General features: G+C 38.0%; 1 protein-coding gene across 3 annotated transcripts in view; it reads right to left on the bottom strand.

The window, feature by feature from the left end:
* The window catches only part of GABRB2 (gamma-aminobutyric acid type A receptor subunit beta2), a 187,934-nt gene that overhangs the window by 113,370 nt on the left and 48,545 nt on the right, over window positions 1-26,019 (bottom strand). For all 3 annotated transcript variants that reach the window (XM_084884115.1, XM_084884114.1, XM_084884116.1), the window contains one exon: window positions 9,584-9,804. In XM_084884115.1, coding sequence (XP_084740241.1) covers window positions 9,584-9,804 — 221 coding nt within the window. The remainder of the gene's footprint in view (window positions 1-9,583; window positions 9,805-26,019) is intronic.

Raw genomic sequence — 26,019 nt, 5'->3', positions numbered from 1 at the left:
CTGGGTCTAAGATGCCTGAGAGCTTTGCCACAAAATAAACTCAAAAATTAAAACCTATTAGGTCAACAGAATAAACTCGGCCATTTAGGTGATTTCAGAATATTAAGTTTTGTCAAATTAAAATGACTGAGAATCTATATTATTTAGAACTTCTCCTCTCACAGCAAAACACTGTTTTTCTTATGCACATAATCTAGAAGTTCATTTTCATTACTCTGTTCATTTCCCCCTCTGTTCTTTCAATGCATATCGCTGCCCAGCCCCTGGCCACCCATGCAGGGGACATCAATTTTTCCTCCTCATAAATAGCTCCACCTATGACCAAATAAAAAAACAGACCTATGGTTGTCTCACCCCCTCATCGGAGGATGACTAAGTACATAGAGACTGAGTCACTTAATAACATTTGTATATACAATTGTTACACAATTCAGTCACATACTAAGTTAGCTAAGAAAGAACCAGTTGGGTGGGGGCAGTGCTTCTCATTATCACACTATCAGCCGCTTTTCCATGAATATTAAGACTGACTATTTTGTAGCTTAAATCTAACTTCCCAAGTGAAAAATCAACCTATGATTCCAGCCAAACGGGCTAAATACTCATGATTTGGGAAAACACTGTTTGAGCAAAGTAAGTTTTTCTTATCCACAAACAGTAGTCAACCTCTGTTCTTCCACTGCTTACTTTGTTTCCTATTTCATAACAGAGAAAACATGTGTGCACGCATGTGAACACATGCACAAACACACACACACACACTCAAGTATAGACAGAAAAGAACAACAACAAAAGAGACACACTTAATGCTAAGCAAAGAATATGATACCTCTGACCTGCAATTCATGGACATGAGAAGCCATACATATTTTTAGTCATAAAACATTGGATTATCATGAATAAAAAAAACACCCTTCCTCTCCCCACCCCGAACACCCTGGTAGTAAATTTTCTGCCTTGTGTGTCTGAAAATCACTCAGTCTTATTAGGAAGTGCTTTCTCATTCTGGAGCAGAAGGCTAAAATGGGTCACCTGCATTCCACCTTGATTCAGTTCTTTGTACCCTCACATCTCTGACTTTTAAAACAATAAGACAGCTTAAGAAAACACCACACCAATGAAAATATCTACACAGTCAACTCAAACTCGTATGTAAGGTGCAATTTGGAAAGCTGGATTCCTGACAACAGCTGGTCTTTGCTTTCAAAATGCCTCCCTATCACCTGCTGAAATTGGTATCACCTCAAGCTGGGTTTCGCAGTTAGTACAGCTCTTCCCATGTACTAGAAATGCACTAGAAATGCACTAGTGGGTAGGACAATCCATTTTCCCCATCTCATCAAAGCATAGTAACCTTTGATAACCGAATTCTAAATGATATCACTGTCATTCTATGCTTCTCTTTCTACTCCTCAAATTTACTTCAGGATGCAGATCCATGGTTTGAACAATGTTAGATGTGATTTTGCATGAAATGCCTGCATGGACACAGAATGTCATATCAATCTGAGATAAACCCTAGGGCCACAGGTCTCATTCAAATGATAAACAGAGACAGGTAGTTGGACTGATGAAATAAGAAATGCTCTGGATAAATCACAATTATACCTTCATTTATCTATATATTCATATAACAAATATCTTTGTTATTATTTTTCATTGATTCACTGGGACAGGTTCTGCTCAAGAGGTCTTTGCTCTCAGGAAGCTTATAGTCTAGTGGAGAGAGGCCAGTAAGAGCAGTAAAGCAGGGAATAATGTTGTTTGTGTTAAGAACAAAAAATGCAATAATGTGAGAGAAGAGACAGAGCTTTGGTGAAGCAAGTGATACTTATCTTCCTTCCTGGTTCATATGGGTTTGTGCTGCTCTTAGGACCACTGCCCTTCTGTCCTTTCTAACCAGACACTCTCCTCCCAGATTGCTGCTTCAGAAATAACGTCTTGGGTCAGATGTCACCTGCTGAAGGAAGACTCCACCTTCCTCTCCTAGGCGCTCCTTATCAGATTATTTTTTGTTTAATTTCCTTCATAGAATTCATCATAATTTTTGGGCCTCATATTAACTACTAAATGTCTTTTTTGCTGGTGGTTTATATTTTTCCTTCATCAAGTACAAGCTTCTGGAGGTAGGGACAATGTCTGGCTTAGTCAGTCCTCCACCCTCTTCCCGCCTACGTAGAGCAAGAAGAGCTGCTCAGTCAGAACTGGACTGGATGGGTCAGTGCATAAATGAGTGAAAGGTTCAGCAATTCCCTTTACTACAATGGCCCTCTGCCATTAAAAGGAAATTAGAGCTACTAGTGTGCTCTCAGGCTTCCTTTTGGAACACTACACAGACATTCCCAGTATTAGGTCATCCAAATCAATAACCGCATGAAGCTATTAGTCTCATAAAAAAGTCTGAGTATGTCTATGTCTACTCTGCCACCTCCCAGTCCATGCACTCAGTCATTTCTCTGCATTAAACTGGGTAAAACACAGAGGGCATTGGCTTTGGAGTCAAATAGATTTGGATTCGATTCCCAGCTTTGACATGTGTGGTTATGCTTCTTTGAATAAGTTAGTGAATCTTAATAAGCCTCAGTTTCCTTTTTCTTTTTGAAAACAGAAGACACAGTGGATGCACAGGACATGCTGCACAGCATGTACCCAACTGATTCTATTATAATTATCTTAGTAATGACCATAACCACAACAAAAGTTATTATTTACTGCGTACCTACTGTGTGCCAGCTACTTTACATGGGTCACATTATTTAATTCTGACCACATTCTTATATGTTAAATGATATTAGTATTTTCAATCTAGAGTGGTTAGGTTTACTTTCTCAAAATGCACAAAGCTTATAAGAACAATTTACAGAACTTGTCTCTTGTCTATTGTCCTATCCAACTTCTCATCTCTCTATTACCTATATCCTCCCCCCATTAACCTCCAAGCTTTGACTGTCAAGTTTTGAAAATCACAACTGCCTCTGTGCCAACCTAGTACAGTGGTGATACACAATAAGGATTGACCACCACCCAATATTATCCATGCTAATCATGATGGGGAACAGAAGAGGTCAAAGTTAGATACACATAGCAATTTTAATGATAGCGATTAATCTTTACGAACAACATGCTATGTGCCATGAACTTTACTAAGTGCTTTACAATTATTCCTTCACTTGCCTCCCTTCCCCCCGTCCCCACCCCCTCACTCCAGGAATCCTACAAGGCAGGTACTATGAAGTATGAAGTCCTGTATTGCGGATGAGGACAGCTGAATCTCAGAAGAGAGGAGCAAAGCTAGTTAGTGATGGAGGAAGGCCCTGAACCAAGTCAGTCAGATTCCAAGCCCAGGCTCTTAATATAGCTCTACTGCTCCTCCACTGGTTCTCTGTCCAGTGGCCTCACTACCAGTGATCTAAATGCACAGGTGCCTCCTAGTATTCTGAAGCCTAAGGAAGATTTAGCTTTTATTCTGGTATTTTCAGTAGTTTCCCTTAGTTGTCAGCTTGTTACAGTGGCTAAAATATAAAGTCCTAATTACTGTCTCTTTTATGGCTAATGGGAACAATCCGACACAGAATTAGTATTTTCCTCCAAGGACTTACAGCCATCGAGCCTTTTGTTGCCTTTTATTCTGCCCATAAGAGTGCAGAGAATGGGCTGCTTCTGATATGCAAAATAGCTTGAGAATTTCATCATATGGCGAATGTGATGTGAGTCATTGGCCTAGTATGTTGGTCTGGTTTCCAAAGGAAGATGCTTTACTTGTTACCTCCAGAATAAAGAGGTAAGGCTGAGCTAGAAAACCCCCCTTATCACCCATTTAGCAAATCAGGTCATTACAAATTTTATCAAAAGCTAACAAAAAATTGGGGGAGGTGATTTCCACAGGTCAGCTAACTTTTAATCTTTTTTTTTTTTTTCCTCCCCCTGGGGAATAAGGCTGGAATATACCTCATGAAAAGAAATCTACATTCTTGTTCTAGGAAATAAAGAGATTTCTTCAGTGTATTCTGGGATCTTCCCCAATAGGCTGGTGGACAAAGGAATTTTTCCAGTTGTGTGAAAGTCAGAGGCAGTGGCTGACAGCAGACAAAGCCCAATTTAAGGTGGACACCGCTGTACTCACTCTTTGGACCTGCAATGTAAGATCCGTATCTTTATTGGGAATACAGCTGGTTTCTTCCCTGGAGTCTCTGACCATTACTCTTCCTGCATTGGTCCTTTCACACCTTGGATATCAGAGCTGCCATAAAAGCTGTCATTTGAAACAAATCACTGCACATGAAGACAACTAGAGACCCATCTAGCTGATAGGTCTACTAACTAATAGAAAATGAGTCAGCAATATTGAAGAAAAGAGAAAATGGGCAGATTTTCTTTTTCTCTTTAAATGTTTTTAAAACCAAGCAGAATTAGGCAATGGAAAGAGTCCTGGATTATTTCCCAGGGCTGCTAAATACAGGCCACCTCCATTTCTGAGGTCTGGGAGTTTGAGATTCTATTCTGTCCTTTGTGATTAATTGTGATGTTAGGAACAATCTTTCCCCTCTGTGAATCCTCCCCCCCCCCCCCCATTCCCTTTTATAAAAAGGAGAAGATGAGCCCTGGCCATTGTGGCTCAGTTGGTTGGAGCATTGTCCTATGCAAGTTTGGCTCCCGGTCAGAGCACATACACAGGTTGTGAGCTCTGTCCTTGGTTGGGTGCCTGTAGGAAGCAATCGATTGATGTTTCTTTCTGACATCAATATTTTTCTCTTCCTCTCTAAAATCATTTTTTAAAAGATAAACTTGAAGATGTCAAAAGTTACTTCTAAATGCATTTTTAAAAACCTAAATTTTATCTTATAGGGAAAAATGATGGTCAAAAAATGTTCTTTGAAAAATTGCTGACAGCTCTTTAAAGAGGATGTATTTTATGAAACTATATTATATGCATCTTCTCCTCCAGAGGTGGAGGTACATGAAGATGATTTTTTTCCTGCTTAGAAGAACTGAGAATATCTAGAGAACAGGGTTACATGCTCTGGCCAGAGGGACTGACTGATATTCTAAAAAAAATATCTGTTTTCTGCTTGAAAAACTACATTCACTGAACAACATTTCTGTGAAAATGAATTAAACCAATGAGGAAATCTGAGTTAAAATATGATACGTTAATATTGGATAGGCTACATTTCCACGGGGAATGGCTGCTCAGGTATTCACTTGCCTAACATCCTGTGGTAAAGCTTCAGGAGTAGAAGAGGAAGATAAAATTAATAATCCTGCTTGTCTAAATTCATTACAGGCTAACATTATCCTTTGCCATTTTCCCAATGACAGAACATGCATAGCAGGAGGTGGCTGAATTGCCTTCTGCTTCCTGCTGAATCTTTCTTCAAGAATGTGAACCTTTAATCAGAAGTGACATCTTTCTGATCTAATGTTACATATGGGAGGTATACAGACATAGGAAGTCAAGGGCTCCCTCCTCACACCAAATGACAAAGAGCTATTTTTAGATAGGTCAGCAACTACTGAAAGAGTAAGGAAGTCATTCCATCCACAAGAAATGTCCTAGTAAAATCCACATCGGTACATCTCCTGGGCCATTTACTGAACCAATGAGACTATAAATTGCAACAGCACAACTGTAAGAGTATAAATTGTGCCACAGACAACTTTGTTGCAAAAATATTAAGTAACTTTTAAATAGTAGTCTTGCATTTTATTGCAACAACCACATATTGTGCCTTATCTCAAAACCATAAGCCATATACTATATTAAATAAAAAATTATATCCCAAATATGTGTTATAATAGTTAAAGATTGATAGTGAGAAGGGATGTATTCACATGGTAATCATATTTATAATACACTAAAGACCCAGGCACAAGATTCATGTACTTGGCAGGGGGGGGGGGTGGCCCTCAGCCTGGCCTGTGTACTCTGGCAGTCTGGGAGCCCTCAGGGGATGCCCCACTGATGGCTTAGGCCCACTCCCCAATGGGAGAAGGCCTAAGTTGGCAGTTGGACATCCTTAGTGCTGCTGAGGAGGTGGTGAGGCTACCACCACAAGCTGCATTCACCAGCCATACACTGGCTTCTGGGCTCTGGCTGAGCTGAGCTGCACTCCTCCTGTGGGAGCACACTGATCACCAGGGGGCAACTCTTGCACTGAGCATCTGCCCCCTTATGGTCAGTGCACATCATAGTGACCGGTCATTCTGCCATTTGGTTGATTTGCTTCTTACCCTTTTATTATATAGGATTCATTATTAAATAAAATAATTAAGAAAAATAATGTGAATTCTTTTTATGAAAAGCTGCCTATATGCTTTTTTTAACTAGGAAAAATATCTGGAGGAGTATATAGCAAGGTACAGGTTAATGATTAATTCTGAGTGGTAGATTGAAGGGTAATTGTATTCATAGCCTATCTGAATTTTCTAAATTTTTAATATTAAATACGCATCATCTCATCATAGAAAAGGAGTTTTGTCTTAATTATGTTTGTTGAAGATTTATTAATGTGATAGCATGCTTATGATATAATGTTAATCACTTGCCATAAATAATATGCAGTCCATTTGAGTTCAGATTCTAGTTTTAATAAAAATATACATTGTTATGCTCATAAGAGATGTCAAAGTAGACAATTCAGGCTTTCTTGCTTACCTGAATGCTATGATTTTATTTTTACTTTCCTAATTAATAAGATAAGATTTTTTTTCAAGGAGATAAATGCAATTTCTAAAGCACCAAATATTATGTAAAGCTTTGCCAGCAATATGCATAATGAAGTAAAGTCCTAAAAATATTTATGCCACACGTTAGCAAAATCACATGAATATGGGATTTTTGGAGCTGGAATAAAATTTAGAACTGATTTACGTAAGAAACACTAATTTTAAGACTAGAATATGATGCAGGTCTCTTGATTCTCGTCTAATGCAATTATTCATTATCTTTTTGAAATCTATCAGATACCTTCCTTTTTCAAAGTCAATAATGGTCTGATTTACATTTATGTAACATCCTTTACAATGTCATATAAATAATAGATTAAACCTGATTTTTTACCTGCTAGTACATTAGCTGGGCTCATTAATAAAAACAAAACAAAACAAAACAAAAACCACAAAAGAAACAAACACTAACAACAACCACCTATGTTTTTATGTGTTATTTTTCCTCGAAGTGTTCTGAAAATAATTTGACTGGAACGATTTTATTTTAAAATAAAAGACAGTTGACCTGTTTGAAATACTTGCTTTATAAATGGCTAGGATTCTTCAGTCTAGTGAATTAAAAAGTCCTTTGTCACCAGCTACAGCTAGGTTATTCCCAAGAAAGTATTCTTCCCACTTAAGCCATAGCTCTTGAAAGAAATCTCTAAATAGGATCATAAAAGACAGGAGGTATTTGATTTTAAGATCAAATTGGTACAATTGAACTATCAACCAGCCAAGAGTGAAGGGAGGATCTATATTCAAGAGTTTCGTGATTATTTAGCCACAAGCTATAAATTTAAGCTTCAAAAAAGCATTATTCATAACTTTTAAAAAATTGTTTCTGTATCCTGCAGCTCTTCAAATCAGTTCAGAAAATGGAAGAGTGATAAGACATGATGAGAATAAAAGGAAAGGCTCAGTTTAAGAGAAACTATACAATGTTTTTGAAATGGAAATGACAGAGTTCATGCCACAAATATATATTTCTTACTAGACTATCAATAATAGAGAATGACTGGGGTGGGAGGTGGGTAAACAGAATCAACCATGGCAGTGGTAATTTTAATTGAATTTCTTTTATTTATTTATTTATCACAAATGAACTTCCTGGAGTTGAGAAAGAAATGTATGATATGCATTCAATTTCTAGCCATGAAACAAACTGTTCTAACAGTTGAAACTGGAATGAGACTTTTATAAATTCCCTGAAAAATCTTATCAACTTCAAATTCAGAATTAATAATACAACTGATAAGACCATCACATTCAGAGCCTTCTCTGAGCAGAAGACCTGATTTTACGCATGCCCAGAGCCTTTAAGAACCTGCCTACTTTGCCAGGAGCCCTTGTTAGGAGTGGGGAGGGGAGAGTGATGACTCCCTCCTGTTGTGAGTCTGAGCTACAGCTCTTACTTTCAGCGCCTCTTAATAATAAGAACGAACAATCATCAGTTTTCTTTGTCTGATTATTGGCTTACAATATAAAGAACACATATTTATCATCTATATTGGGCCTCTCTTTCCTCCCTCAATTCCCAAGACATGGTGATTGCTGATTTCCCATCCATTCAGCGCTGCATCTGTGCATTTAGAATGTATTGACAACCTTGACTGGGTTTATCTACAGTGCAGGTAAAGACTAAAATGAGACATTTATAAATTTCCAATTCATCTCTTTACCTTCAGAGGCTAACATAGGATACAGACATGCTCTCTCCCTGCCTCATAATCTCCCTCTCTCCACAGTCAAAAGGTCATTTTCTCTACAGACATTCGAAAGAAGCCAGTTTATAAGGATCTAAACAATGTATTCATCTGGCATGCTGAACAGAGTAGGTAATGAAAATGAGATATGCCAGGTAAGAAAAATCAATCAGAGCCATCCCTGTGTATTTGTTCAGAGCTCTGGCTCTGAAATGGGAAGTTTTGAATCCCATTCTCTCAGTTTACACTCTTCATGATCTTAGCAAGTTCCATAAGCCTCAGATTCTTTATTTAAAAATAAAGATTATAAGATTCTAACTTATGAGGTTGTTGTAAACATTGACTATATTAATGTATGGGAAGTGCTTAGCTGACTTCTAACAAGTGTTGACTAAATAATACTATTGTTATCATCATCATTACTATGGTAAAGTGACTATATACTTATGGAAAATGGACTAGATCAAAGACAAATGAATATTTTCCAATTCAGAGTTTCTTGCACTCTAATGCGGAGGAATTCTTTATACTGTAGTGTTTTTTTCTTTACTTTTAAAGAAACTATTTGCTTTAATACAAAACAAACTTCGAAAGAAGAAACTGTCTTATTTTACAATTTATCCTCATCCAAACAGCAGAACCTCACCATTCTTTTCTGACGAAAGGCACATTTAATAGTGTAAATTCATTAATAATAAATATAAGTTCGTGACTTTATCTACAAGTCTGACTCCTCATTGGGAAGTGAGAGGATGCAAAAAGTCTTCCTGTCACTAGAGGACCAGACCCGGTTCGTGCAACTTAGGACCAACGGACAAGAGCGCATCTGCCACATTCAAACAAGGGTTTGGCATTCACAATTTTCTCCACCTTAAGGAACTCTAGGTCTCAGCTTTTTTGGCATTGTTTATCCCTTCTCCTTAAAGAAAGCAGCTTTTGGATCAGCAGCTGATAAAATTCAGAAAAAAAAAATGCTTAGTCTTAGCTGTGGCTAAGTCCCTCTGTAAGCAAGCTCCCCTGAGCTCTCAGATGTCTGGCGGGATAGGAGGTTTAACTGCCTCTCAGGAGGCTGGAAGAGGGAGTAAGGAAAACAGCACATGTTCCCCTCCGATAGAAAGCAGTAGCTGCTTGGTTCGGGAAGAGTCCCATTCTGCAAGCACACTACACACCTGAGGCCGTAGAGGACGGTGCCGTCGGGATGCAGGCGGATCATGCGGTTCTTGACGGTCACGCCGTGCACAAAGGACTTCTTGTCATTCAGGAAGTAGGTGTCGGGCACCCAGAGCTGGTCTGCGACTCGGTTGTCCAGAGTTAAGTTTAAAGGTATGACGTTGTACGACAGCCTCTTATCTCTCCAGGCTTGTTGAAAATACATTGTCAACGTATAATCCTGTAAAAGTGAGCAGAAAATATGCTTATTTTGTACCCAAGAGGACTTGGGAAAAAGACAAACATTTCTATATTCATAAGAAAAGAAAATATATACAGCCATATAGCAGACATATACTATACACATACACTATTCACATACACTGAGTGGCCAGATTATTATGATCTCTGAATGCATAATAATCTGGCCACTCAGTGTATATCCTATATAATAAAAGGCTAATATGCAAATTGTCCCTTTGACCAGGAGTTCGACCAGCAGGCAGGTCAACCAATCACCCATGTCCCCTCCCCCTGGCCAAGCTGGCCAAACCCCATCCATGCTCGAATTCATGCACCGGGCCTCTAAAAAAAAAAAAATGTGTATATATATATATATATATATATATATATATATATATATATTTATTTATACACACACACACACACACACACACACACACACCACACACTGAGTGGCCACATTATTATGTATTCAGAGATCATAATAATCTGGTCACTCAGTGTATATAGGCACATATTAATGTATTAAACCCATTCTGAGTACCTACTATGTATCAGGCACTATTGTAGGAACTATAAATAAAGAAGTAAAGAGATCATGTCCTTATAAAACTTATTACACATTACCCAGGGAGAGAAGTGATTACTTTATAATTAATTTGTCTTTCCCAAAGTGGGGTAGACAGGGTTGTTTTTGGTGAGACAAAACTGCTAAAAAGTGGTTAATTTATTGTCGTAGTAATGGTAAGTTTGTTGATGAAAATCCTAACTGGTCTCATGAAGGTGAGTTTCCCAGGAGAGGTGACATTTACACTGGAACTCATGTGGCTTCCCAGATAATAAACAATATCCTCTCAAACACTGTTTTGTGAGAACTTTAATCCCAGGATTATGAATCAGCAGGCTGGGCTCTTCGCTGCTGAGGAAGTTTGTTGTCACAAAGGGAACAGGGGCCTTAGAGTCTCAGCGCCAGCATCTCTCAGCTGTGTCTAGGATGGAAATTTATACCGTTTCTTTTCACTTCGGTTCCATTAGCTCTAAATGGGGCTTTTAATACATGCCTGACCTAACCAGAAGATTATGATGACAATGAAGTGTATAATGCAAATGGGATGTGTAAACTACAAACACTATAGATTATGAATAAAGCATTTACATATATATTGAGACATGTTTCATCCATTAGAAGCCTATGGGTCCAATGTAATTGTGCTCTCACCCTTATTTGGATGACCAAATGAAGGGTCAAATATTCATTTGAAAGGATAATTATCATCCTATTTTAAAATCAGTTCATAATGCCCTGAGGGCTTAAAAAAGCACCCTGGGATCATGTTTCTGCATAGTTTTGAGGACAAAATATACACTTTAATCTCCATGAAGTTCCGGGGTTTTTCCAACTCTTGTTGATATTTGTACATCTTAATTTGGTTATAGAATTTTTAAGTATGACTTGTAATATCTGCTTAAAATCATTGAACAATTTCCATAGGAAAAGCATAACCCCTCTGCCGCAGGGGAAAAAAAAAGTTAAGTATTTTCCCTGGTTTCACAAATATACAAATTTTGATCTCATTTAGAATTCAGCCCTACCCTACTTCTGAATGAGTAGCTATAGAATCAAACTTCTATTTGCATAATTTCAGGGTATATCAAATAACTGCAGGCAAGATTTCCTTTGCTGGATCACTGTAGTTTGAGCTCTGGAAGGTTCTGCAACACTCTGCTTTAGTAAAAAAAAAAAAAAAAAAACAGTCTGAGGCTCTCTAGAATAGTGCCTTGATTTGTAAGAAAGCAACCTTAAAGGCTTATGAATTATAAAATTAGGAAACGGGAAAAAAAAAACCTGATACGTTGTTTGCATGTGTCTATGTAACAAATAGCCTAAAATGTAGAATATAAATTAAATAAGCCATTTATATTATGCTTGAGAGAACACATTTAGTGATATCAAATTCTTGGAGATAAAATGGAAAATGTGCTTATTATCTCTACTAGAAGATAATGCTACTTAAGCTTTGATAATAAGCTCTCTTAAGATGTAGGGGAGCTAATATTATTTGGATACTACTGGAGTTTATCATTCAGCTGAGCTGTGCTTGGCCATAGGACATTGTTTTTTTCTTTTGGTCTCAATAAAAGGTAATATTGTGAGATCCTGTGTCATATGTGAATCTCTGTTATTTGTCAGCAAGACAATGCCTGCTAAGACATGCTCTTAGACAGACCCTGGTGATTCTGCGGTCACTTCAACTTTCATTTTATTTAGTTTTAAGCGACACATCATGGCAATGTCAAGAATGGGAGAAACTAATGAATCTAGAAAATAACTATTACTGGGCTTAAAAAGAGTGGTTCTGTGTTCCACCTTGTTTCCTTGGCCTTCACCTTCCCAAGACAAATCCTTTGAACTTTCATAGAGAAAGCATACCCTTCACATTTAACAATCCCACATTATGAAACAAACCAATTCACTTTCAACTCCAAATAGGAGGGAAAACCACTAATTACAACTAAACATTCTGGAGGGAATTTTTAAAAACCACCTAAGGACTATGCAAAGTAAAAAATAGTAGTCAGATTTGGGAGCCAATTGAAATGTGAAGAAAGACCATTTCAATGGTGAGTTTATTGTTGTATTTTTCTCTCCCTCATATATCTCCTTAAAGTACTTAAAGTAACTGTAGGTAAGTTTTCTTTTGTTAGATCACTGTAGTTCGTGCTCTGAACGCTCTGCAACACTTTAGTAAAAAAAAAAAAAAAAAAAAAAAAAAAAAAAAAAAAAAAAAAATCAGTCTGAGGCTCTCTAGAATAGTTTCTTGATTTGTAAAACTGCAGCCTTGAAGGCTTATGAATTACAAAACTAGAAAATAGAAAATAAACCAGATACATTGTTTGCATGTGTCTATGTTACAAATAGCCTAAAATGTAGGATATTTGTACACACACACACACACACACACACACACACACACACACACACGCCAAAACCATAAATAAATACAGACGTATACTATGTTCTTGGTTTAAAAAGTGAGTCTTGTTAAGAAGTCAATTCTCCCCAATTGGTCTATAAGTAAAATTCCATCAAATCCAAGCAGAATATTTTGTAGATATGCTGATTCTAAAAACCCATGCAAATGAAAGGAATGAGAAATCAAAACAATTTTAAAAGGGAAGAACAAAGTGGGAGGATTTTGAGTTTTGAGACATTAATAAGCTATACTAAGACAATGTGGTAGTGTGGTATTCATAGAAAAGTATGTCAATAAAATTGAAGAATAAAATAAACCCACACAAATAAGCTCTATTTTCTGACAAAGACACAAAAACTATATTGGAGGAACCACAATCTTCTTAACAAATAGTGTGCATCAGCTGGAACATCTATATCTACATAAATGAACAAATAATTAAATATACAAACAAATCAATAAGAACCTCAACCCATATGTTATACCTTATACAAAAATTAATTCAAAATCAGAGACTTATATATAAAATGTAAAACTATAAAACTTTTAGAAGAAAATATGGAAGAAATCCTCTGTGACCTTGAGTTAGGCAAAATTTTTTTAGACATAAACTCAAAAAGCACAATAATAAGACAAAATATATAATTTGGGTATCAACAACATTTTAAAGTTTTGCTACATGAAAGACATAATGAAGCCAGTGAAAAGACAAACAACAGACTGGGAGAAAATATTCACAAATCACATATCTGCCAAAGGACAGCTTTCAAATATCTAAATGTATAAAGAATTCTGGAAACTCAACAAACAATCCCATAAAAATAGGCAAAAGATATGAGCAGACACTTAACCATTCAAGATCTACAAATGGTAAATAAGCACTTGCAATGACAGAACACATCCTAGGTCAACAGGGAGAATCAAAGTAAAAACTAAAATGAGATACTACTATGCCCGTATTAAAAAGGCTAAAATAGAAGCACTAAAAACCACTGACAATTACATGAGCTGGTGAAGATGCAGAACAATGCAGACTTACACATAGCAGGTGGGAGTACACAGTATCAACCACTTGGAAAAGAGTGTGACAGTTTCGTATAAAACAGTGTGAGAGTTTCTTACATTTGGCCTATGAGCCAGGAATCCTACTGCTGTGGGGAATGCTTACAGCAGCTCTACAGTAACTGTCAAGCCTGGAAGTCATCTGGATAAACTTTCTTCAGTAGATGAAGAGATAAACAAACTATGGTATGTCTCTGAGTCAGAATACTACTCACCAAAAACCAAGATCAAACTACGGGTACATGCATCCTCAATGGTTTCCACATATAGAAAGTTAAGCAAGGGAAGCCAGATTCAAAAGGCGACAAAGTGTATGATTCTATGTATAAGACATTCTGTTAAAGGTAAAACCTCAGGGTCAAAGAACAGACGAGTAACTCCCTGGAATTCGAGGGGTGGGGGGAGGTTGACAACTTAGGCGCCAGCATGAGGGGACACTTTGGGGTACTAGAACCGCTCTGCATCTTAACTGCAACGGTGCTTCATCACTTCAGGCATGTGTCAGAACTGTATCCGAGAGTGAGTGCATTTTTCTGTGTGTAAATTAAAAAAGGAAACGTTTAAAACTGATTTTTTAAAATACATGGTCTCCAAGGTCAGACACACCAGGCTCATACCCTAGTACTTTCATGTCCCTCTGCTGTGACCTTGGGTGAACCCTCTCAAGTCTCTGCATCTGTTTCCAACGCAAAAGAACTAAAGCTGATTAACTTAGGAACTAGGGTTAACAACAATTGCTTTGTTATCTAAGAAGAAAAAAGTCCAGTGATGCTACTAAATAAGTACCCCCCCATTCATACTGGGGACATGTGGCCCCATCAGGATGGGCTGAGAAGACACCCACTATATGGTTAGAGGCTCCCAATTCTTCAATTATACAATGAGGCAACTGGATTATGTATCGTAAAGGCCATTCCTAGGAATAAAATAATTATATCCCAATAAATGCTTTGCTAAATTTATGTTTAAATGTATCTCTTCATTATAAAATTTTCTAAATGTGCAATATATTGGTTTCTTGCAGTCTTTGTAAACTGTTTTCTAATACTAAGGCTCAAATGTTTCTGGTGTCTTTGACTTCATGTTATTAAAAAAAAAAGTACAAATTAATTCCTGTTTGTTTCTTATCTTTTTTAACTTTACTATTTTGTGAATTGCCTGTTACTACTCTTTGCATATTTTTCTGCTTGGTATTTACCATCTAGTGGATATTTGGATGTAGACAATGATATTTTGTTTTTAAATATTTAATTTTATAGTTTGAAACAAAAAAACAATAACAGGTTAGGATGCTAAGGAATTTCTATTTTTACTACTCTCTCCCCGTGCCCCCCCCCACACACACCCTAGCATGGGAGAAAAGGCATTACATCTGATGTAGAAGTTACCACCTAAATAAACATCATACTAAGACAATAAGTAGTGAGTACATTCTCAACATATTAACTCGTCACCTCCTTGAGCACAAAGATGTTGCTTACTCCTGTGCATGCATACTTTCTGATAAATTGTAAAAACTATAATTGCCTGCTAAATGGTACAAATTCCCTCCTGAACACTGGTGACTATGTACAGGGGTCTCTAAACTGTGCATACCCTTTGCTCTGACATTTACATTTCGGGGGATATTTGTAGAAAATAATTAAGCAGTACATTTTGAGAGCTCTACTTCAAATATTAGCACAAATCTCCTGCTTCTCTCTGTTTGCGATACTAACAATCTAGTTTAAGACACCATTATTTGTGAGTGATTCTACTGCCACAGTTGCTTGTCTCTCTGATTCTAACCCTTACCTTCCACATGGTAGCAGATACAGTAAACAGATCATGTTTCCTTTGATTAATATCACCCAAAGGCTATTTATCACTCTTAGAATAAAGCACAAAGGTATTACATTCACCTTCCGAGTCCTACATGACCTGGATTCTATGTACCTCTTTGATCTCCCCTCCCACCACCTCTTCTCTTTCCTCACCTCAACTCACTAAGCCCAACCACACTAGCCTTTTTCTATTTTACCAATACTCCAAGCTCTTTAGCCTTACCTATTTTATCTGAATGTCTAAAATACTGGAAAAGCTATGTCCCTAAGGATGGTAGGCTCTTCCTTGGGACTCAGAGCTCAACTCAAAGGTCAAACCAACTCAATAGGCCCTTCCCTGACCATATTCCTCCCATCTCTCCCCCATTTCTATTACGTTTATGGTATTGACTATTTTTTTCATATCTACTTGTATTCATTTATTGGCTTACTTTTTCTCTCTCCCAACTAGGAGTTAAATTCCGTGAAAATACAAAGCTTTCTCAAATGTGCTCATCACTGTATCCTCATGCCCAAAAGAGAGCTTAGCACATAATAGCAATATAAATCTACATATTGAACCATGTGAAAGAATGAATGAAAGACAATGCAGCGGTATTTATCTCACCCAAATACTTATTACTGCATTATCAATAAAATAAAAATTAGTAAAGAGAATCAGCATGAAACCGAGTAAATAAAACACTACAAATACAGAATAAAATATATGCAGAAATTAAAATATCATTCTAAAAATATATATTGACATGAATAGATGTTCTTGGTACACTATTAGTATTTTTATATTATTATATATTATCTTTTTAAAGATAATACTGTAAAATAATATGCACAATATGATCCCATTTTGGAAATCATATCTACATATACTGGAAATGTGTCTAAATATATTGGACACATATATTGGTGGATCCCTGTGTAGTCATATGACAAGTGATCTTCAATTATTTTTGTTAATCTCTATTTTTTGTTTCATAAAAATAAATTATTTCTGCAACGAAAACAATATACACAAATAATTCCCTTGTCGAGTTAAATTCGAAAAATAGCATCCATTTTCTTTCCCAGGGATGTTCACATTTAATTCATCAATGAGAAGTAAAAATCCATCCCTACTTTCCCTTCTAAGGACCAGTAAAAGGAGATCCCAGAAACTTCTTCTGGCACGAACTTCAGTCTTCAGCCTCACTATTAGGAAATATCATTGTCCTCTAAGATAAAGCCTTTATATCTGTTTCTTTTTTAATACTCAGAGGAGATGAATGTGTGTGTGTGTGCGCACACATACACACACACACACACACACACATACACACAGATACACACACCTGTTCACTCTAGTTTTAGCTCTAGTAGCACCCTCTCTATTGCAATAGAAGTTCCTCTCAATGGATTGATCCACAAAAGCTTTAAACGAGAGTCTATTGTTTGTAAAGTCCAAACTCTTACAAGGCTCCTCTCAACCTCTTCTACACACTTCACCCTCTGCATCTCTTATTTCCTCACTCAAAACTAATAAACTACAATAGACTGGATGATCCCTGTGTAAATCTCTGCTATCCCAGGATTCTGGCACTCTATTTATCTTCAACTAATCACCTTCCTGGACCTTTTGTTGGAACAAACCTTTTTTCATATCCTCCAACACACCTTTTACTTTCCATTTTTCTTATTTTCCCCCCACCCTTCCTTCTCTGCCTACCCAAGTCCTACCATCCTCAAGCATTCATAAGTGTCTCTCCCATTTTTCCCTCAGACCCAGGCCACGTTCACCCCTGAGTCCTTAAAGCAGTGCTCTGTAGCTTCCTAGCCTCATGGACTTGAATTGTTTCCTCTTTAATGTGTTTACAAAATGACTCAAGCATCTTATCGTTAGCACAATTGGTCTTTTATAAATGTTTGTTCATGGACACACTAAAGTTTGTTCTCACCTTTTTACTCTTCCTGCATGGGTTTCAAATTTTGATTTTTTAGATTCCTTTATTAATCACCTGTCCAGTGTGGCAGCTCAGGGAGCACAAAATGTTACAGGTTCAATTCCTGGTCAAGGGAACATAACTGGGTTGCAGGTTCCATACCCAGACCCAGTTCCAGTTGGAGTGATGGAGACAACCAACAGATGTCTCTTTCTCATACTGATGTTCTCTCTCTCTCTCTCTCTCTCTCTCTCTCTCTCTCTCTCTCTCTCTCTCTCTCTCTCTCTCTCTCCCTCTCCCTCTCTCCCTCTCTCTCTCTCCCGCTCCCTCTCTCCTTCTCTCCCTCTCTCCTTCTCTCCCTCTCTCCCTCTCTCCCCTCTTCCTTTCCTCTCTCCTTTCCCCCTCCCTTCCTCCTTTCTACTTTCTCTTATAAAATCAATGGAAAAATGTCTTCCAGTGAGGATTAACAATAACAACAAACCCCTTCCTTCATCATTATTCTTGAACATCCCGAGGGAACTTTTTTCCCCACTGGCTAGCTTTTGAAAGTGAGTTTTCATTCTATCCCTGTCCCATGTTTCAAACACCCTCAAAGCCACTAATATTCTTTCTGTTTTTCATAGCTTCTCAAATTCTACTAGCAAAGTCCCCAGGGCTGTGGACAAGGATTTCTGAAGGACAGAGAGAAGTGCAAATATTCCCCAAAAGGCAATTCCACATTCTAAACTCTTTACAGTGCTCTGTCTTATACATCTGAGCCTACAAAGTGCTGATCAAATTACAGGTCATGGGCAGATTTCCACATTTTCAACCTCCTAAACTAGAATGCAAGGGAGCAAGACTCAGTCCCCCTTAAGAGGAGCCATCACACCAAAGGTCCAATGGCAGCATTTTGTACAAAGAGCACGGTAGCAGTTCTAATAGCTAGTCACATTGGTACATGAGAGCTACATTTAAGACCACCCAAAAAATATATCCAATCTGAAGCTAATGCAAAATAAAATTGAATGTAAACTACAATTGAAAATAAATGTTTTTAAAGAAGTAACTGAATATTTTTTTTATTTGAAACTGAAGTGTACATGGTCAAGGCAATAAGCTTTTCCACTAGTTTTGGTTAGTTCACTTTACATTTTATTAGGGACTTAACTTCTCAGTGATAATGAGATTTATTCTAAGGATGATGAAAAAGATCAAGCCACTAAAATTGTTATCTCTGTCCCTTATCTTAATACAGCAGGGGGCTCCATTCACACTGAGATAATCAATATTAAAAATACACTTTGTCCACATGATTTGTTCCCCATCATTTTGTGCTTTTTTATTACTCTGTAAATTGGGGGATTTTTTATCTAATTAGCCTGTCCCCTATTTTAATACCTAACGTTGGCCTCAGGCTAACACTTTCCATATGCATTATCTCATTAATCATTACAACAGCCCTATAAGTTATATGCTGGCTTTTCCATTCCATTTATTAGCTGCTGAGAGATATGGGGCATGCTACCTACCCTCCCTGAGCCGCCATGCTCTGTAAAACACAGGAAATAATAGTTCCTTTTAGTAAATAAGTTCACCCAGGAAAGTAATGAGTAGAATGCATGGCTCAGATGAAGTGCTGGCTGTTATTGTTATCATTATTCTCATATTTCCATTTTCCTGGGACACATATGAAACATAGAGAGGTGAGTGCCTTTACTGATGTCACTCGGACAATAATCTTCTAATTTGGCTAGGTGGCTCTCTGACCATGGAGACCATGTTTTTAGTACGACATTGAGCTACCTCTGAACATGCACTTCATTGCCAGTTTTGATTTTGAATGGTAATTTTCCATCACAGCTTCTAAAAAGTGAGGGGGAGGAAATATCTGTCTATCTATCTATCTATCTATCTATCTATCTATCTATCTATCATCTATCTGTCATCTATCTATCTCTCTATCATCTATCTATCATCCATCCCTACAGAGCAAAAACAACAAAAACTAGAACAATTTAGGGCATACATAAAATAAATTATTTTTTAGAGGGGAAAACAGGTGAATGTTGATCCCTGAGAATTCTCTGGGATTTGAATACTGAGTTGTGCATACATGTGCATGTTCCTGAATACACCTAATATCATAAAAAAGGCTATTGCATCAACTCACTTTGATTCTGCAGAATAAATAAAACACCTGTATGCTTTGCAACTCAGAAACCCAAAGTAACCAGAGGGACTGCTCTCTGTAGCAATGCACTCTATCAGAAGTAATTCAAACTATCTTTAGAGAACTAAAACATGCTCAGCTTAGAGTCATACCACTTCAGGAGGTTTCTCATTTTTATTTTCTTCAGTAGAGTGGTGGCAATGATTATTTAACTCTTAGATCAAATTATAAGAAATAGACTTTTTTTTGCAAGTTAAAAATGGTTTTTTTAGCAGTTTTATATGGTTTCACTTACATATATGTTAGCTTGTATAAGAATAAAGTTATTAAGTATATTTAACTACAATTAATAATTATAGATTCTAAATAATTAGTAGCAGACTCCTACAATGCTAATTTTGAAAAATAAAAAGCTGATTAGTTTTATAATCTGGTTTTTAAATGGCTTTGAAATTTGTGTTCAGAGTAAGAGCAAAACTCAGACCACACTGTGAAATGCTGTTGCACCTTTTGACTTGAAAAAACAAACAACATCAAAGCTAGAAAGATTGTATTCACTTTGAATACAACCATCCCAAAGAGAAACTCAGCAGATTTTTCTAAATAATATAATGATGGCCATGCATATAACTACTCATTACAAAATACCAGAAATTGAGCACTACACCATGATCTAAGCTGAAGAAAAGTGTAGAAAAAGGGAGAACACTTCATAAATATATATTTCAATTAAAAAGAAATAAAACAACTGTCTTTCCTAAGAGCCCGGATTTTGGTTGAGCTAATGAGGAGAAATGAATTTGGGATAGCTCTAGACTTCAAGAGAATTGCATTCACGGCTAACATGACACCATGAAGTTATATTTAAAAATTCACATTGAAAACAGAAGTTCCATACATATCACCATTCTATTTTCAAACCAAAGAAGTTCATTGAGTGATCGCTGATGTAAATTCTTTCACCAGCCATGGCGTATCTGGTAATGGTCTTGAAACTGATCTTCGAAATTTGTGCCGTTAAGTTTTAAGAACCCGTTTTCTCCCTACCGTACACAGGCCAGTGATGTACAATATTAAGGACACAAAAATGCAACTATTTATAGGATGATCCTTGTGGTTGTGATCCCCCGTGGAGTTTCCTACAATGCTTCATTAATTTGCTGGTTACAAAACAATAACTTTGCGAGAGCTACTGGGGAGAAGGGAATAGACAGACACCTAGCTTTCCACAAGCATCTGTCTTGGCTGATTATAATGCATGCTACCTCATGTATGAGGCAGTCCTTTTTTCAATGAACTAGTCTTACCTGACATACATATATATTTGCAATAGGTAGAGACTATCCTCTCTTATTTGACTGTTTTTTCCCCTTCAATTCTAAGCAGCGATTTTATAGAAAAAGTGAAAAGTACAGAGAGCCAGGCAGAGAGAGACAGGTAGTGTTATGCAGACCCTTTCCGGTATTTCAGGCGCTTATTTTTGTTCTGCTCAGTGTGGGAGAGGCTCATTCTCTCTGAAGCAGCACCTCTGAAGAGAACTGACAGTCATAAAAAGAAAGGATGTTTGAAGATAAGTACACATCCTGGCTTTCAGATGTCTGACAAGCTTGCAGAAGCTGAGAAGAAGGCCAGTTTGCAGGCCAGGCTGGAGCAAGCAGAATATGCTTAGTCAGTGCATCCACGAGAATGCCTGATGTGCTGAGATGAACCAGAAATGCATCTGATTGCTTTCGGAGGCAAAGCTGGTCTCTTGAGAAAAATGTTGAGATGAAAGTGGCATTGGACACCGAGCTTTACCACTGACGGTGCCTTTGTCAGATATTATTAATATCCACTGAGAGCACCAACAGGCCAGGAGTTCTGGGGTTGAAGTGGCACTTCCTTGGCTAGTAGGGCCACCCACACATAGCTCCCTTCTGCAGGCGCAGCATCAGCACTTGACAACCCTTAACTTCGGTGCCCTCCCTGCCTTCCCTGCCTGCCTACTGGAGTCCTGGCCCTGCACAATGTACAGACATGCTTCTAAGGAGACTTTAAACATTGTGCTTATTGGTTTTCATTATCGTAGCACTGACTCTAGAAAATGTGAACACTATGTAAAGATACGATGAAGAACATTTAAACAGCTCAAGGTTTGAGTCTTCAGATAACCACGGACACATGGGGCCTTTCCTTTAGGTAACGTTTCCAATGAAGTGTTCTCATTATTAAAAATTGAGGCTCTTGCCTAGCTGGTATGGCTCAGTGGTTGAGCATCGATTCAGGAACTAAGAAGTCACTGGTTCGATACCCAGTTCAGGGCACATGCTTGGGTTACAGGGTCAAATCCCAGCTGTGTGTGTGTGTGTGTGTGTGTGTGTGTGTGTGTGTGTGTGTGCGTGCTGGAGGTAGCTGATTGACATTGATGTTTCTCTCTCATCAATGTTTCTATTTATCCTTCTTCCTTCCTCTATCTCTAAATACCAATAAAAATATCTTTAAAAAATTGAGGATCTTATCCCAAGTGAGTACACACATGCATACACGCAACTTCTAAGCTTTGTACTTTACAAAGCCTGGCCTGGGACTATTGCTGCCACACACACCCCCGCCCCCAGTCCTCTCCACCTGCTCTCTTCTCATTATTTGAGGCCATCAAATGCAAGCCAGTACAATGGGTCACATTCAGAACACAGAGCCCTTCCATGACCCTGGGGAATGACAGAGAAGAGACCCCAAAATGGAAAGAATCCGACTCTCTGAATCAGCATGAGGGAAGCTTCCTGCTAAAAAGAAAACTGATGTGAGCTTAACGCAGCAGAGAGTAAACTCACCAGATGTCTGTCTATTAAATTCAGGGATCGGAGTCTCACTGACTGGATTACTAACTTCCTGTGCTGCTTCCAAAGAGTCCCCCAGTCTCGACAAACCAGAAAGAATGATGCCATCTTGCAAGCTTTTTGTAAGTATAAAACACACATGGAAGTGCTGTGTATGCCCAACACAAGTGTTCTGTATGGGCAGTTGTTATGTAAGCAAGCAAATAAAACAAACACAAACTATTCTTAATGTATAGCTATTGTTTTCCTTTTAGCAAAATAAAACAAACATTAACTATTCTTAATGTATAGCCATTGTTTTTCTTTTATCAAATGGAAATATATATTTTTATTTATTTATGACTGTGTATATGGTGTGGCACCTGCTTCTCAAAAGGAACTGAGTTGATTAATTAAAAAAACACATTTGCCAGAAGTCAGTTGAAGCAAATTAAATACACTAGAAGTGTAAACTTGGTTAACTAAAAGGCCATTTGTATACTTACTAAAGTTTAAAAAGCACCACTTTTATCCATTAAGAAAAGCATTAAAGTTTATAGTTTGGTTGTGAATGTAATAATGCTTTTCATTTTAGCTATCAATTTGGGCTGTTAAGTCAATAGTAAGTTTATACTTTCACTCTTACCTAAGAGGAGATATAGGACTGATGAAATACAAATATAGAATAGCATATACAAATTTAGTAACATAAATATATATCTATTAGATCAACAAATACATTTCATCAAATATTTGGTTATCCATCTTATATTAAGCGCTATGCCAAGTATAATGCAAGGAAGGGGCTAATGGAGGTTTAGGCCCAATTTTAAAGGACAATATTTTAAATAGCAAATGTAGTTTTCCCTGAAAATGCAGATTAGAGGCAACTAGGTGAATAGAATGAAATAGTAAGCCCAGCAATACAGGAGAAGGAGCCCAATTGCAGGCTATAGTGAGGAGCAGAACTAATACAATACATATAAAGGCTTGGGCACAGAATAGGAACTCAATATACAGTCATTATGTCATTTTTAACTTATTATCTTCAATAAGTCTTCTTCTAATAATGACATTTCCTTATTTATAAAGAGAAGAGAAATCGCCATAGATGTACCAGGGTCTATGGTAAACTGAATTGTTCAACATGAAAATAAATTTCTGAGTTTCCCAAAGTGAAATATAAATGGCAATTTAAAAATAGGTTATGCACGTCATACATGGCACAGATATCACTTAGAATAGGCCTGTTTTCTGAATTCTTTTTCTGTGAAGAGGAATATCTTACTTAACCCAAAACAGAAGCAAGCTGATAATGAACAATTCATTCCATCTCAAAACCTAGTATTAACCAGGTTTAATTCATTCAGGGACTTTAATAATCCTATCTAATAAAGATGGAATATGCTAACTGACCCTCACACTGTTGCAAAGATGGCACTGCCCACAGCCAATAAGGAGGAAATATGCTAATTGACTGCCATATCCTCAAAGATGGTGGCACCCATAGCCAATAAGGAGGTAATATGCTAATTGACTGCCCTGATTTCAAAGATGGCAGTTCCCACAGCCACATGATGGCAGCGCCCAGTCCCCTCAGCCCCACCAGGGTGGCAGGGGTGCGGCAAGGCTAGACCCACCCCCAGGCAGGCCTAGCCTTGTCATGTGCTTACCTCTGGATTCCCTGATTTCCCTCAGCCCCCCAGTTGCCCAGGGCTGGCCTGAGGCAGAGGCAAGTCTCAGATGGCGGCTGCCCTTCCACCCAGGGCCACCCAAGGCTCAAGTAACCAGGGCTGGCCAAGGCTTACACTGCCAGCAGTGGCAGCAGCAGAGGTGTGATGGGGCATCACCTTCCCCTGATTGCTGGGTCACCTCCTGCCCCTAAGGGCTCCTGGACTGTGAGAGGGGGCAGGCCGGGCTGAGGGACACCCCCCCCCCCAGTGCATGAATATTCATGCACCAGGCCTCTAGTAAAAATATAAGTTCTGTAAAAAGTCTGTGTGCATTCTGACCCCATGCATTTGAGGGTAGAGTTGTCCATGTGCTTTCTATACCTAACACCCAACTGAAAATTCAGTCTGAATCCAGAGTGACTCAGCCATTCATTCTTCCCAGGCTGTCTGGGTACATGATCCATAAGGCATCCAATGGTCCTGAAACAACCCCCACCCCCACCCCCAATAATCACCAACAGTCCAATTCTTACAACTAGAAACCCCTTTGCTTAGAGTCCAATCCTCTAATTTAAAGAAAATGAAACTAAAATCCTGACACTTGTAATTCTGCACAGGACCATCCAGCCACTTAAGGGCTGGATGGAGGCAGACCGCAGGAGGTCGGACCATGCCATTATGTGCTCTCTCCCCAATCTCAGCTTCATCAGGAGCAGAAAGCTTTGCTGCTTTCAAATCTTCTCATTCAACATTAAACTACCTTCCAAGGGTGTGGCTGGGAAGGTGGAAAGGGCATGCCTTGGCTTCAGAGATCTGGAAAATAAAACTATATGCTTTCTACACAAGAAGACCTGCCCAAACTATTCTCTCAAGTCTATCCAGTTAGTGTTTCTGCCTTCTTTTGGTTCCCTATAGCAAGTTGGTTCCTGACTGAAAGAGAATTTAGAGGACTTTGTAGCAAGACAGTTACTGTCACAGCTTTCATCCCAGCCATTGTGGCGCAGTGGTTGGGCATTGGTTTGATCCCTGGTCAGGGAACAGGCCCTGGTTGCTGGATTGATCCCCAGTAGGGGGGATGCAGAAGGCAGCTGATCAATGATTCTCTCATCACTGATGTTTCTATCATTTTCTCCTTCTCCCCTCCTCTCTGAAATATGAGATAGTTACTGTGACAGTTTTCAAAGTCCAACATCATTCCTTCTCACTTTAATGCTTCTTTCTCTAAAAGGCAGAGGGAGTCTCTGGGGAAAAGGCCATCTTTAATGTATGTTAATACTGAAGTGCCTTCTCCATACAAGTTAAGTGCTCTTTGGCCACTGTCCAATCTATCTAGGGCAAGGACCTTTCTCCCACATAATCCTGAACCCACAATCTCATTTAAAAAGTGGTACTCCAGAGGCAATGGTGTGATCACATTACTTCTTTTCAAACACATACTTTATAAATCTGAATGAAATAAATATCCAAAGATATGCCCCCTCCCTTTGGCATTCAAATCCATTGATGAAATTTGCCCTAATTGACATTATCCAAGTTTGAGAATATTATTATTTTTGAGGTGGGTATTTTGTTCCATGTTTAAGTGATACTTATGAGCAGTATTCAAAAGTAGACAGTAACTATTCTATTTACTCCAGATTCTCTAGACTTTCATAGTATATTTCCTACTTGATTGAGCTAAAAATTTTCATATATACCATCAGCCTAGCCAAAATGTGTTGCACACAATAATAGTTCCACTAAGATGTTTCTCAAGAAACATGATCAAATGTGTTAGGAAAATACTACATATATTCTATGAGGTTTGTTTCTTA

This window comes from Pipistrellus hanaki (assembly GCF_964339955.1).
Source record: "Pipistrellus hanaki genome assembly, chromosome: 5".
Classification (NCBI taxonomy): domain Eukaryota; kingdom Metazoa; phylum Chordata; class Mammalia; order Chiroptera; family Vespertilionidae; genus Pipistrellus; species Pipistrellus hanaki.
The sequence above is the reverse complement of the archived record's forward strand: the minus strand, read 5'-3'. Positions and strand labels throughout refer to the sequence as shown.